At 44.7% G+C, this 14,777-nt stretch overlaps 1 protein-coding gene across 2 annotated transcripts in view; it reads left to right on the top strand.

Annotated features, from left to right (window-relative positions):
• gnas (GNAS complex locus) overlaps positions 1–12,063 on the top strand; it is a 74,633-nt gene extending 62,570 nt beyond the window's left edge. For both annotated transcript variants that reach the window (XM_064305074.1, XM_064305075.1), the window contains exons 6-12: positions 1,114–1,168; positions 1,749–1,822; positions 2,018–2,076; positions 4,903–5,023; positions 5,825–5,955; positions 7,187–7,254; positions 8,765–12,063. In XM_064305074.1, coding sequence (XP_064161144.1) covers positions 1,114–1,168; positions 1,749–1,822; positions 2,018–2,076; positions 4,903–5,023; positions 5,825–5,955; positions 7,187–7,254; positions 8,765–8,911 — 655 coding nt within the window. In that variant the 3' untranslated portion in view covers positions 8,912–12,063. The remainder of the gene's footprint in view (positions 1–1,113; positions 1,169–1,748; positions 1,823–2,017; positions 2,077–4,902; positions 5,024–5,824; positions 5,956–7,186; positions 7,255–8,764) is intronic.
• Positions 12,064–14,777: the final 2,714 nt, after the last annotated feature.

Genomic DNA, 14,777 nt, shown 5'->3' with positions numbered 1-14,777 from the left:
GAATCTTCCCTGTGAGCGCCTGTGACTTTAGGTTTGTTACACCAATTAACCAACCCCCCACCCAAACCAGCCAAAACGCATTACTGCAGGTGACACTGAGTCCTGGCTCGTATCCTTAGGAGGGTCTGTGTGGGTAGCTCAGCTGGTTTGGTCCCTTCAGCAGGAAGGCTCAGTAGCCGCCTCGGGGTTAGCGGGTGCGTGGTCTAACCGCACGCTTCTCTGCAGTCTAACAGATCCACTGGTTAGCATTAATGCTAAACTGACCCGATGCCTGGTGTGTGTATTAGCCCAGACCTGTCTGTGGATCCACTGGTTAGCATTAGCTCTAAAATGACCCGATGCATGGTGAGTGTATTAGCACAGACCTGTCTGAGGATCCACTGGTTAGCATTAGTGCTAAACTGACCCGATGCATGGTGAGTGTATTAGCCCGGACCTGTCTGAGGATCCACTGGTTAGCATTAGTGCTAAACTGACCCGATGCATGGTGAGTGTATTAGCACTGTCAACCGGGTCATGAGACTCCACTGGTGTAGGTAGCATTAGTGCTAAAATGACCCAATGCCTGGTGAGTGTATTAGTCTGGACCTGTCTGTGGATCCACTGGTTAGCATTAGTGCTAAACTGACCCGATGCATGGTGAGTGTATTAGCCCAGACCTGTCTGAGGATCCACGCAGCGATGTGTGTAAACGCAGCACACTGCTGTGCTGCTGGGGCCTGGCCTTCTGAAGCCTGTCACCATGCCCCTCTTATCCTGGCCTGAACCACGATACCTGTGAGCTCTTTTTTTATTGGTCTGAAGATTTAAGTTGTGTTGTGGTGGCTGTGCTGGTGTTTTTGGGCTGTTAAAGAGTCTGCAGCGAGGGCTTGTGCCTCCTTCCTGGCCAGGGTCTGAGAAGCAGGAGGAAGTGCTCCTACTACTGCAGATTCATTGACTACAGTGTTTTCTGACTGAGCAACCTGATGGTGACTCACTGCCCAGTTTTCTCATTCAGCGTGGGGAATGTTACACCCTCTGCTGGTAGCTTGGGGAACTGACGAGGGCTGAAGTCCCAGCTCTGTGTCTTTGCTGGCTAGTGTAAGTAAATATGCCTCTGCTTTTCTGTTTCAGCTTTTTAGACAAGATTGACATCGTGAAGCAGAGCGACTACACTCCCACCGATCAGGTGACCCACTTTTGACCTTTGAACTTATAGGCAAGGAACACCGGCCTTGTTTAAGAAACCAAAACTTTAATGAAAATATCGTTGTAAAATATTTCTTTTGACCCATTTTTCATAACATGAGCAGTCATGGAAGGCCCAAGTGTCTTAATTATTTATTTAGGCCCAATAATTATTGAAATTTTTTCTACACTTCTTTTTTTTACATTGATTTTGATTGAAATTACAGCGACTGTTGTAGTGGCCTTGTGTTGAGCTTTACTGTGGCCTAGTCTGCTAATGAGCCACTGTTTAGTGTGTATAGCCGAGTGACCGAGGGTAATTTATGGGGAAAAAATCCACCTCAAACATTGCCCCCCCGTCCCAGAACTGGTCTACACTTTCCTGTTTTAGAGCCAACAATTTAGCATAGCCTGTCCATGAAAGTCAAAAGTTTGGATTCTGTGTATATTCTCTAAGCTATTCTTACACTGAATAGATTTGTAAATGAGATTGGTTACAAATGAGGTTAGTCAAAGATGGAGAGATACTGCAGAAATTAACAGTACATCCCTCACCCCCCCTCCCCCCCCCCCTTTCTCAGGACCTATTGAGATGCCGAGTGCTGACGTCTGGGATTTTTGAGACGAGATTCCAGGTGGACAAAGTAAATTTCCAGTGAGTTTGACCCAGGAAGTGTTCTGTCATTTCTCCCTGAGGCGCAATGGGCTCATCAGTGTGTCACAGGGTTTGATTAGTATTCACTGTCTGACCATAATAAGAGCGCAATAGGCACAGATAAATTGAGACTGGACTGTGGTGGGACATGCAGAGCTTTTAATTTGTACTTTTTCTTCGTCTTTCACCTCTTAGCATGTTCGATGTGGGAGGTCAGCGGGACGAACGCAGGAAGTGGATCCAGTGTTTTAATGGTGAGACCTCTGTATAGTATGCAAGTGAAGATATTCAGTGGTTTCTTCATTACATTTTTCCAGTATTTAAGCCGCACCATATGTAATATCTGAGAATCATTATCAGTTCTTTTTATTGTATCAATTTCATCATTTGTAATTGCATTACATTTTATAGAACTGTTTTATTTGTAATACGCTGGCACTTAGAACTGATGTATACACAAGGTTCAAACTTGTTCAGAACCAAATAATTAATGTACAAATTAAACAGAAAAATAGGGAAAAAAAGCATGTACTCAGTTGTGGGTCACACAGTGTTACATATTTCATATTATGGAGGATGTGTGTGGCAGTTATTGTCACACAGCTGTGTTACATTTCATCCAACAGCCTTATTTACAAGAATGATGCAATCATCCATTCAGATATTTCAGTTATTCCAGACCACTTCCATATGCTACATGGAATGCTACTACTACTATGACTACTACTAATACTACTGCTACTGCTGCTGCTGCTTCTACTAATGATGCTAATACTACTACTACTGCTGCTACTACTGCAACTGGTGCTAATAATACTGCTACTGCCGCTGCTGCTGCTACTACTAATGATACTAATACTACTACTACTGCTGCTGCTGCTGCTACTACTAATGATACTAATACTACTGCTACTGCTGCTACTACTGCAACTGGTACTAATACTACTAATACTGTTGCTGCTACTACTACTACTACGACTAATACTACTATTACTACTAATACTACTACTACTATTACTGCTGCTGCTGCTACTATGACTAATACTACTATTACTACTAATACTACTACTATTACTGCTGCTGCTGCTACTATGACTAATACTACTATTACTACTAATACTAATGCTACTACCGCTGCTATTATTACTGCTACTACTGATACTACTACTCCTACTACTCCTACTACTGCCGCTGCTACTACTACGAAAAACTACTACTAATACTATTACTACTACTATTACTTCTACTGCTAATACTACTACTACTGCTAGTCCTACTGCTGCTGCTACTACTGCTACTACTAATACTGCTACTGCTACTTCTACGAAAAACTACTACTAATACTATTACTACAACTACTAACAACAACAAACAACTTGTTTTTTTTTCTAGCATTGTGCACAACGCACTTCTACACCATAAACGTATATGTAAAATAGAATAAACATTAAACATGGTTAATATAGTTACATAAGGTAGTACGTTTGTATAAAATGGTTCTATGAACATGATTTAAGGGACACAGTTAGATGAACCTGGGCTGTTCTGCTTAATAAATGACATTACATAGGATGGTGTGGGATTCACAGAATAAAAGAAAGAATAAGAATTTATAAGAAATGTTTTAATTAATAGTAAGAGGAATTAGACTAAGAATTAATATTGTCTTCCTGCTTCCTGTTTGTGATTGTTTCAAACATTGCCCATACCATTGTAAGGGTTTATAAAATGGGGTAGGATATTAAATTAATTTGTTGGGAAGAGGGGAGCGTGAAATTAAATGGTGAAACGGAAATGGTGGACTGGATTTCCCACACTTGCAAATATGTCATTACTAAAACTTTTAGCTTTGCTAAAAACATTAATGGGGTGGACAACATGTCACAGATGAACCAGGAGAGATACAGAAAGTGCTGAAGGAGAACGTTACCGTTTTATGAAAAGGAAATGTCTGAAATGAGGGGTCATTGGGTGGTGGAAAATTTTACAAAGCAGCAACAAATGATTACATTGAGACAGATGAACTTGGACCAAGAATTCACACTAAATAAGTGTGACAGTGATTTCCATGATTTGTGTGATGGCAAGGCCTTAATGGTACTTATACTCTACTTACAACTCTAATGAACTTGTAGATCAGAGCGATTTTGTATATGGACTTTGAGAACAGTAGGTATTAACACAGCAAAGTTAAAACATACAAGAGGTATACCCATTGGGGGGGTGGGGGGGGGGGGGGGAGTAAGGTTCTTGCAAAATTAGGCAGAACAGTTGAAATAGGTGAACTGAAATGAAAAATGAACTGCAGCTGAATATAAACTTGGAATGTATCGTAAGCACATGTCGAAGCATGCACAAGACTGATAATTCAGTGGACTATAGAGAACATGTATGGAAAGTCCTCCTGCATAACTTCAACATGCCACAAATAAAAGACAATTTCAGAAAATAACCATTCTCACTTCTAACTAGACCTGGGTCAAATACGTATTTGACCCAGGTCTGGTTCTAACATGGTCCTCTCCGCACGTTTCTTATTTTTGGTGTATATTTGTGCATTAAGCATTTAGCTTATCCTGCGTGACTTTTAAAAAAGAACAGAAGAAGGTTGTGACTGTTAGCATCCGATAGCAGCAACTCACACTGCAACATGATGATAAGTGACACAGTAGGTATACTCATTCTTCACTTCTAAGTCCTCTGTCACGCCTAAACTTTCACTTCCTGTTTGAATGTGAGATACAGGCCTTTGCTTTGCAGCCGCAATGAGACGTTAAATGAGTCTTTCTGCAGACAGGCTCAATATAATGGGGACTCCTGCATCTTTTGGTCAGGCACAAGCTGCAATGTAGTGTAGTGATTGGGGAACTGGGCTTGTTCCCTGGAGGTTGCAGGTTCAAATTCGAGGTGGGGCACTGCTGTTGCACCCTTGTGTGAGGAAGCCACTTCACCTGAATTGCAGCAGTGAAAGAGTGCTGTGGAGTATAAACGCATGCTGTGTATTGAGTAAGGGTGTCGGCTAGGTTACTCGGTCTGTCTCCGCGGTGTTAACCTTCGCTTCGCCCTGTGTGTTATCACAGATGTGACGGCCATTATTTTTGTGGTGGCCAGCAGCAGCTACAACATGGTGGTACGGGAGGACAATCAGACCAACCGCCTGCAGGAGGCCCTCAACCTCTTCAAGAACATCTGGAACAACAGGTGCTGTGCAGACCCCATCTCCCCAGCCTTATTCCACAGTCCGCACACATACACGCACACACACGCACACATACACGCACACACACGCACGCACACACACACGCACGCGCACACACCCGCACGCACTCACTCACTCACTCAACACACACACGCTCACATACACGCGCGCGCACACACACGCATACACGCACGCACGCGTACACACACACACACACACGCACACATACACATACACAGTGAGTGACTTGAGCCGCAGGGAGGTAGAACTTATATTATTGATGAATTGATATTTATATTAAGGAAACAGTTTGTGAAATCTGTGAACATAACAAACCAAGGGGCAATGTGCAGTCTGTTCCGTAAACTTCGTTTTGAATCTTCAGTTTGACACATTTTTTGATAGCTGTGTGGAATAAATTTTAGGTGGAAAACGTGCCCAGTCGCTATCACCATTTGTTTTGACAGATTTTTAGTTTTTGTTCATAAATATACGTTTTATGAAAACACTACATTATAGCATCTTCCATGTAGGAAAATGATAACGGAAACCACTTCAGTTAGCCCACACGATAGCCCACGCCTCGACCCTCACCCTGATGTGTGAAGGATTCATTTGAGTCGTAGCCAAAAGCAAGATGGGGGACTGCGCAGTCCAGTCGGCCTGGAAATGGCCGCTTTGTTTTGCGCTCTGAGGTAAACTGGTTTGGCGTTATGATGGAAAGGCAGACGTCATTTCCCGCCGTGAGAGATGCCGCCGCCTCCGTGGGCCTGCTCTGAAGGAGTCTCTTTCCGTCCCTGTAGGTGGCTCCGCACCATTTCCGTCATCCTCTTCCTCAACAAACAGGACCTGCTGGCCGAGAAGGTTTTGGCGGGAAAATCCAAAATCGAGGAGTACTTCCCAGAGTTTGCGCGCTACATCACGCCTGATGACGGTACCTGATGAATAATTATCACTGGCTTCATAATACAAGTGGGAATACAGTTCATTGCTTCAGAATATTAATGGAACTTTTGTTATTCAGGCAGATTCTACACAAGTCATGAAGGCTGCAAATAATCCAACCTTTGAATTTGCTGCTCTTCACATCTTTAAACAGATGTATTAATTTAAATGCACTATTTTAATAATAACCCTCACCCTCACATAGAACTGTAGCCTGTAGAGCTCAGTGCAGCTTTCAGTCCTCTGATTTTTATTACTCTATACAGAGACATTTTTATTCTGATGGTCAGATTTTGTGGTTTGTCTTCTCGAACAGATTAAATGATGGCCTATTTTATGTCATTTGCATATGAATATTCTCAGATCTGGTGCTACAAGCCAAAAATGAAGTGGTTCCTGTCGCTCACAAAGTTAGAAACTTTTTTGGAGATTTGGGCATGATATAACATTGCCGTCGCAGTAGACCATACTAGGGGATTCTTGGGTGGACCAAACTAGTTTTAGATATTGTCTAATATCTAAATTCCTGTATACCGTATCAGTTTTTGGCAGCGTTGAGGTGCTCAAATTGGTTAGAATGAATTTAAGCCCATACAGGAGGCTGCTCATGTCTCACTAGCACCATGACTGATGCCTCTATTCCCGCGGCTCAATGTAACGCCCGAACTCAGCCCGAACTCAGCCCGAACTCAGCCCGAACTCAGCCCACACTCAGCCCAAACCCAGCCCAAACCCAGCCCACACTCAGCCCAAACTCAGCCCAAAGTCAGCCCAAAGTCAGCCCAAACTCAGCCCACACTCAGCCCAAAGTCTCCGCTGGTTTTCCTTTCAGTCAGCAGCCAAAGCAAGGTGTGTGGACTCTACCTGATCAGTGACTTGTATTAATCACTTCCTGTTAGCGCAGGAACACATTCAAAACCAGCCAACACCGTGTGGCCCTCTAGGACTTGCATTTGAAACCCCTGTCATTGACCCTTCCTAGAGGAAAAGGACACACAGGAAGGACTTGTTCCAGCAGTAGTGTAAATCCGTGTAGGCGGTTCTCCTTAGCAGGAAGTCGTCGTGTCTCAGGGAGGAGTACCCGGCAGCGATCCCACACGTCGGCGTCCTCGCTTTACTTGTTACACTTGCAGCTGTGTGACGTAACATGAGGTCGTTGTGTGATGCGTTTCCCGAACCTGTGCGACCCGGCTGAGAAACGCCCTCTCTCCCCCCTGCAGCTACGCCCGAGCCCGGGGAGGACCCGCGAGTCACCAGGGCGAAATACTTCATCCGGGACGAGTTCCTGGTGAGTGCGGGACGCCTGCCCCGTTTAAACGCCACTCTGCAGCTTCAGCATCAGCTGAGAGACACACGTTCTGTTACCGATTCTTAATACCACTCCCCCCTCTGTGTGTCTGATCCAGCTTGCTTTACTATTGTTTTTTTAAATGTATTTGATGATGTCATATTTACATACTTAAAAGGGGAAGTTCAGCCAAAAATAAAAGGGGGCTATATTTTCACTTACCCAGGGTGCTATCTATATGTCCAGATGAGATGAGATTTGAGTTTTCTAGGTATTTGCTGCAGCTCATCCTTGTGTTTCTTTGAAAACTACTTTCCACCGAAGTACGCCAACCGTGTACATCCGCACAAAGTCTCAACCAAAGCACCCCAGTATTATGGGGCACAGTGTTGGCCAAGTTTACTTTTGCCAGCTGTTAACAACAATAGAAAAAAATGGCGCAAAGCTTCCAGTATTTCTAGTGTACCCTTATGTTCAACTAGCAAATTAAAACAGTTGTATTTGACAGCACCGGAGCAACAAACTTATTAACATCAGGCTTAACAGAAGGAAAATAAATATTGCTGGCCGCCCTGTTCTGATCGTTACAGACAGTGAAATATAAAGCTTGTTGGACTGGTTCCAGTCCAGTTGTACAGACATCGGGCATAGGCAGACTCGGTCCTCATTTCTTGGCTGACGCAGACCTCTGCTTTGGTTGTGTCGGCCATGTTTTTTTCTGACACTGTGGGATGGGAAGATTGTGTTGCAGGGGATTGTGGGTGCTCTGGGAGCCGTGCTCCCCTGCACCATCGGTGACCCCCGATTTCTTCTTCCATCACGACTGCAACATGTCGGCCCCTTCCGGGATACAACATGATTGCGTACCTCGAAAGTTTTGTACTTGCAGTAGCTTCACTAGTCTCACTATACGCTAGTAGCTAAGACGACTACTTGACTAGCTCGCTGGCTAGCAGTTGTGAATTACAGAGACAGCGAGCGTTGCCAACATGGCCACCCAACTAGCTAGAACTTGCGAATTACACAGATAATGAATATTGCTAAGATGGCTACCTAACTAGCTAGTACTTGTGAATTGCACAGATAGCAAATCTTGCAAAGACAGCTAGCTTTTCCATAACTAACTAGCTAGCAGTTGTGAATTATACAGGTAGCCAACATTAGCTAGGTAGGTGGATACATGTATAAACCTAGCAATTTTTTATTAAACCTGAAAAACAAGCTAGACGACGAGCTATTAGTGAACTTGCTACCTAGCTAAAGTACCTACTATTTGCCATTTAAGCATCCATTCAGCTTTAGCTAACTACTTAGCTAACTACTTGACTTTAGCCAGCAGGCTAGTAACAGCAATAAATTCCGTGAATAAATAGGCCTACACAATCATGTGATGGTGTTGTATCCAATAAGGGGTGTACACATCACAGGGGGCGGTGGCGCCGGGGACGCGGACGGCGCTCTTACCGCGGACGAGCGGTTGGTGATGGTTTTCTCTCCTGACTCTTCTCAGAGGATCAGCACGGCCAGCGGGGACGGCAGGCACTACTGTTACCCCCACTTCACCTGCGCCGTGGACACCGAGAACATCCGACGCGTCTTCAACGACTGCCGGGACATAATTCAGAGGATGCACCTGCGACAGTACGAGCTTTTGTGATGGAACGGGCAGAAAAGACAGACTCCAGCCTCCAAACCCCCTCCACCCCCCACCTGCCCCTCCTGACCCCCTAACCCCTCCCCCGTGACCTCTACCCCCTCTGCCTTTCAATAAAAGAAAAATTACAGTGTGATCTAAAGACTTCTCAACACAGCAATGACCACAGCAAGCCAGGGCCGCTGAACTCCACCATACTTGCGCTCAGGACTGTAATGTGTTTTCACACAAATACACACACATACACACACACACACACAGGCGCACACACACACACACACACACACGAATACTCACACACACACACACACGAATACTCACACACACACACACTCACACATACTCACACAAATACACGCACGCGCACACACACACACACACATATACGCGTGCACACACACATACACACACGTATACGCACGCTTGTGCACATACAGCACGCACGTATGCACACACACACACACATACACACATACTCACACACACATATACACACACTGTAATCTTCTACCCCATGTTCTCTCCTCACACAAACAATTATTTTCTGCCCATTGAACGCCTATCAAGACACACACGCACAACACACACAATACACACACAGACATGCACGCACGCACACACACACACACACACACACACAGGCTTTTATTACATTTCACAGTTGGTCCTGAAGTGCAGTGATTGCCTGACAGACTCTGGTCCTTTCGCACCTCCTGAGAGACGGACACACGCACGCACACACGCACACACACACGTGCACACAGAAGACAGGCACGAGGATAGGAGGAAAGGACACAGCCAGCGGACAGAAGAGTGTAAAGCCAGTGAAGAGGTGGACTGTAGGAGCCTCAGTCCTGGGGGAGGCTGGCCTGGAAGTGAGCGTTGCCCAGGACACCGTAGTGCTCATGGGACTGTCACATGACCTGCTCTTCAACAGCCAACGGGGAGGAGTTCCGAGAACACACCATGCAGAACAGAACTCCACGCAGTGCAAAAAAGATCCAAACTATATATATAGATATTTATATATGTTTGTATATAAATATGTATATATATAAATATGATATATTCCTGTAATAACACAGCTCTTCTGTCTGTTAGTCTCCCCAGTTGTGTGTTGGTGTACACTGTGTGTGCAATCTGCCACTGTGCACCATTTTGCCCTCCCCCTCTCCCTCTATCCCCCCCTCTCTCCCCTGGCCCTTTCTTTCTCTCCTCCTCGTCTGACTCCCCCACCACCCTTTCTTTCTCTCTGTCCGCATCACTGCTACCAAACCCCATTGCCCTGTTCCCTTTGGGTTTTTTTAATGGGGGGCTTCTTCGGAAAAAGGAGTGTAATGTTCAAAAAGCAAAAAGAAGAGGACGGTCACCTGGACACAGAGCCCACCCCCTTCACTCCCTCCTCTCCTCTCCCTCCACCCCCCAACACACACACACACACACACACACACACACACAACACACCCCCCCCCCCCCCCGACCCAGGCTTTCAGTATGTCTATCTTTATTTTCCTGCTGGACTATTATTCTTGTACAGACTGTAAAATGTATTATTTTGTACAACTTTATTGAAAAAAATAACTTGTAGAAGATCCCTGTGCCTTGATCACGACTGTACGTGTAAAATGAGCTAAGATGTAAGGTTTGTTTCACTGCGCTGTACAGCTTGGCTAGCCCCCCCCCCAACCCCCTGCGCTGTTCGCTTCCCCTGGGGGGGGCTGCCGTCCGTAGCTTAGAGTTTTCCCCCCCCTTCCGTTTATTTGTTCATTAATTTTGTCTTTTTTTTTTCCCCCCTCTGGTTCATATATATGTTCATATATATGAAGAGGATTTTTAAAAACAAACCTAATGCTGTTTAGAAAAACCAAGAACTCTGACACGGTAGGATACTATATTTATGGATATGTAGATATATCCTTTCAGTAAGCTTCTCACAGATTTTTTTTTTGGCCACCAACATCAGCCTACATGTTTCTGAGGGGTGGGGGGGGGGGGTGCGAAGGGAGGATTACTCATTTTTATTTGTTTGGGGTTTTTTTTTCCTTTTTTTTAGCTTTAACTTTTAAAGGAGAGGGGAAAATGCAAAAACATTGCTTGTTTCTACATAAACCAAATTGTTTTGCTAAAAAAAAAAAATCGCTATTAGTGTTTGGGTCGTTCCTAGTACTGCACAAACAGGGGCGGGGCCGGTCTCACTTCAGCCAATCCGGTTAAAGGCAGCGATGGGTTCGTGGAGGTCAGAGACCTCGGGGGGGAAGGATCTTCAAAGACTTTGTGTCCCCAGAAATTTCCGCACCTAACCACCTGAAAGGTCTTCATATGCTACCTGCCTGCCTGCTCATGCTGATAGTTTCATATCATAATGATGCTTAAATACTGTGTTTTAATGGGAGGGCAGAACATTTCTCTTTAGCTGAGACTGTAGACCAGAGGTTCCCAAACTCAGTCCTGGGGACACACCGTGCTGGTTTCTGTTACGCCTATTGTCTGAATTAAGATCAATTAAGATAGATAAAACGCCGGTTTAACGTCTTCAACTGTTTCTTTGATCTTTTAACACAATGCCAAGGCGTCTTACTTCTGTTTTACTGTCGTTGAACTCTCACCTTTCGTTTCCAGATACGCTTTAGTTTTGGTCCGCAGGAACCTTAACTTTCAGCAGTTACTGACCCCTGTGAGTCTGTAATGTAATCAGTTAAGAAGGCAGTCTATTTCTGAAGACATCGCTTGCCGTATAGTGGATTTCAGTGCATGAAACCATCGGTTGATCTGATGAAATGACCTGTATTATAAATATGGGACATGTATTCTTCATGGCCAGCTCAGCTGTTTCTGACATAATGTGGCCAGAAGAGGGTCCATAATCACTCAATAGAAAGTGTAATTATGAACTATTAACACCTTGTTACTATTCAGAAGTTGCAGTTACGATTGGAACAAAAACCAGCATACTGACAGGTTCCCCAGAGTTTGGGAACCCCTGCTTTAGGTCACATCTGTCTAAAGGTGGGGGGGGAGGGGTATAAACGCAACGGTAATTTGATTTTCATTTTGATCCCATTTTTGCCTACTTTTCAAGTCTCAACTTGCTACAGCAACAAATGAGTGCAATTTTAATAACGAAACCAAACTAGAATTACAGTCCTTTACATTGAGCGTTTTCACTGTATCCTGATTTCCCCATGTCTGACTCTTCCTGTACACTTTACAAAGACTTCAATTACAGCTACAACGGCAGAGCAGAACTGTGTGAATGGCGCACACACACACTTTGCACTCACAGAGTAAGAATCCTCTAAAGATTTTGACATTTTTGAAATACTCTGCTGGTTATTAAGATTAGTTTTTATGAAGAGATTATTATATTCTGTAAATGAAACCTACATTGCTGTAAACCAGGCCCTAGGAGACAACAGATGTTTGTTATGACCTGCAGCTGAAGGGATAAACTCCACCAGAGTCTGTTTACTCATGCTGTTGGCATGTCAGTGTACCTGTACCAGGTTAACCACGTTGAGGCCTTTGAAGAGAGGACTTTGGCAACAATGTACTAGAAGATTCCAGGCTGCAGGCTGATTTCAAATGGCTACAGAAGTAAAGTCTTTATTTGTAAGTTAATGCTCTGGGATCTCAGTCAAATTTCAGAGAGGGTTTTTTTCCTATTTTTGTTCTTTAAAGATGAATTTGTCTCCCCTGGCGGAGCAGTCAGGGTGATGACGTCTGGGCTTTGGCCTCAGGTCACGTGGAGTGGCTGGAGAGGACTGCGGTCCCAGAGATCGACACGCTGGGCTAACAGCTGCGCTGAGACTCTTGGGTAGACTGTGTTCTCATTGGTTACATCAAAGCTCAAAAGTAATTGGTGGAGTTAGAGACCACCACAATCAGGCATTGACACTGACATTCACTGAAAGTTACTGCAGATTAACATAAAATTGCAATATTTTATTGGAGTTACTGTCACTAAGAGGTTCAGTGCATTTTTGGTCATGATACACTAACAAAACAGGTATTCCCAGTTCATGGACATGTGGGGCTTTTAGTTTAACACAGTTTGACTTTCTGTGGAAACTTGTGCAGAACACAAGCTTAACACGAGTGATAGCCAACTTGTTTTATGCTAGCTTGATAGCCATTCTGTTGCATTTAAACAAGGTTTGAATACTTTATATACTTAAGGTGGTGATGAGTGTTTGGGTTGATGTGGGGCACATCGTTAGAGGTGTTTTCATGGGGCGTGTGAAGGTAAGGTGCAGTTTCATGCCACCTTTCCGAGGGTCTTCTCCAGCTGTCCCTGCTAATCTGATGTATTGTGCAGATGTCAGTGTTCAGACCAGGAGTGTTTGGTGCTCGCTGGTCATGTTCAGTCAGTGAGATGCTGTCCATTATGTGTGCCCATGAGTTCAACTCTCGGTGCTATGCACATACCACACAGGTGTCCAACTCCAGTCCTGGAGGGCCGCAGCGTCTGCAGGGTTTTGGGGTGTTTTTGGCGCGAGTGTTTCATTTAAGTCGTCGATTGGCTAAGGAACCTACACACCTTGTTCTCAAGGCCTTAATAGGCCGCTGATTGAAAGGCAAACTCAAAAACCTGCAGACACTGCGGCCCGTTTGGGGTTCAGTGTGACACCCCTGACATACCGTCTGTAGGCCTACGTCACTGTCGTCAGAATCTGGTCCAGAAGGGCCACACGGCTGGTCTTTGGCGTCTCTCAACACCAGCGCTTCAGTCGCTGATTGGCTGAGGAATCCACACGCCTTGTTCTGAAGGCCTTCATTGGGTGCTGATTGAAAGGAAACCACCAATAGCCACAGACACCACGCCTCTCCAGGATTTGAGTGTAACACTCCTGGTCCACATAGTGGACACAGTATCAGAGCGACTGAATATTACTGCGCCTTTCAGCCATACGCGATCTTGGTGAACCCAACCTGAAATGCAGTCACTGATCGGATTGTTCTTTCCCCCTCGCACTTTGATCAGACGCTCTCAGTCCTCACTGAGCCACATGGAAAAGTTCTGCATGATGTTTGCTGTAGAACTGAACACGAATGGCCAAACCTCAAGGTCTTGGTTCAGGAAAGGCCAATAAAAACCTTTTACATCAACCAAAAAGAGTTTCCAGATGGAATGCAATTTCAAATGGTAAAATGGGGGAAAAAAAAGTCAAGAATTAATTTATTTTTCCCATTTTGCAACTTATCTCGAAAACGTGACAATGATTTCAATGGATCTGCACATAGTCATAAGAGCAGTCTGAGACACCCACGGGCAAGTGGAGAAATGGCTGTCAAGAAGCTACAGGGGAAGCAAGCAGCAAGTGGTGGTATAATCTCATTCATATTTGACGGAGGCATTGGTCAGCACAAATATTCCTCTTGAAAAGTATCATTTAAAAATAATGTGCTTTTTTTACATGCGGGAAAATATTTTACAAGCAGTAAACTAAAGTCAACTAAGAGATGTTTGCCCACAAAGGTTCTCTCCTGAGAGACAGGACTACTGCAGAGCACCGTTTCAAATACAAGGTTTAATTCAAGGTTTGAGAAGATGGAGGCCAACATATTGGCCAGCGCCGATACATTAAAGGTGTTCAGGACATTGTTGAACACACGGGATGAGTGCATGAACATGAAAACACTGCCGTTGGTCTTCTCACGCACCTCTGCAGTTCTGACCCCCAGGGCTTGTGGGATGGGTCTGGAGGCCCCATCACCCCTGGCCGATTACTCCAGGTCCGAATCCCGACCTCACGCCCAAAGGCAATGTTGCCAGATTGGACAGATTCCTGCCCAATTGGGGTAATTTTATGTTGTTACGGGGTCAAATTTGTGCAAGGCAGGTATCTTTCATCAAAGCAGTATCAAGCAC

The sequence above is a fragment of the Anguilla rostrata genome, chromosome 13, assembly GCF_018555375.3.
Source record: "Anguilla rostrata isolate EN2019 chromosome 13, ASM1855537v3, whole genome shotgun sequence".
NCBI classification, from domain to species: Eukaryota; Metazoa; Chordata; class Actinopteri; order Anguilliformes; family Anguillidae; genus Anguilla; species Anguilla rostrata.
The sequence above is the reverse complement of the archived record's forward strand: the minus strand, read 5'-3'. Positions and strand labels throughout refer to the sequence as shown.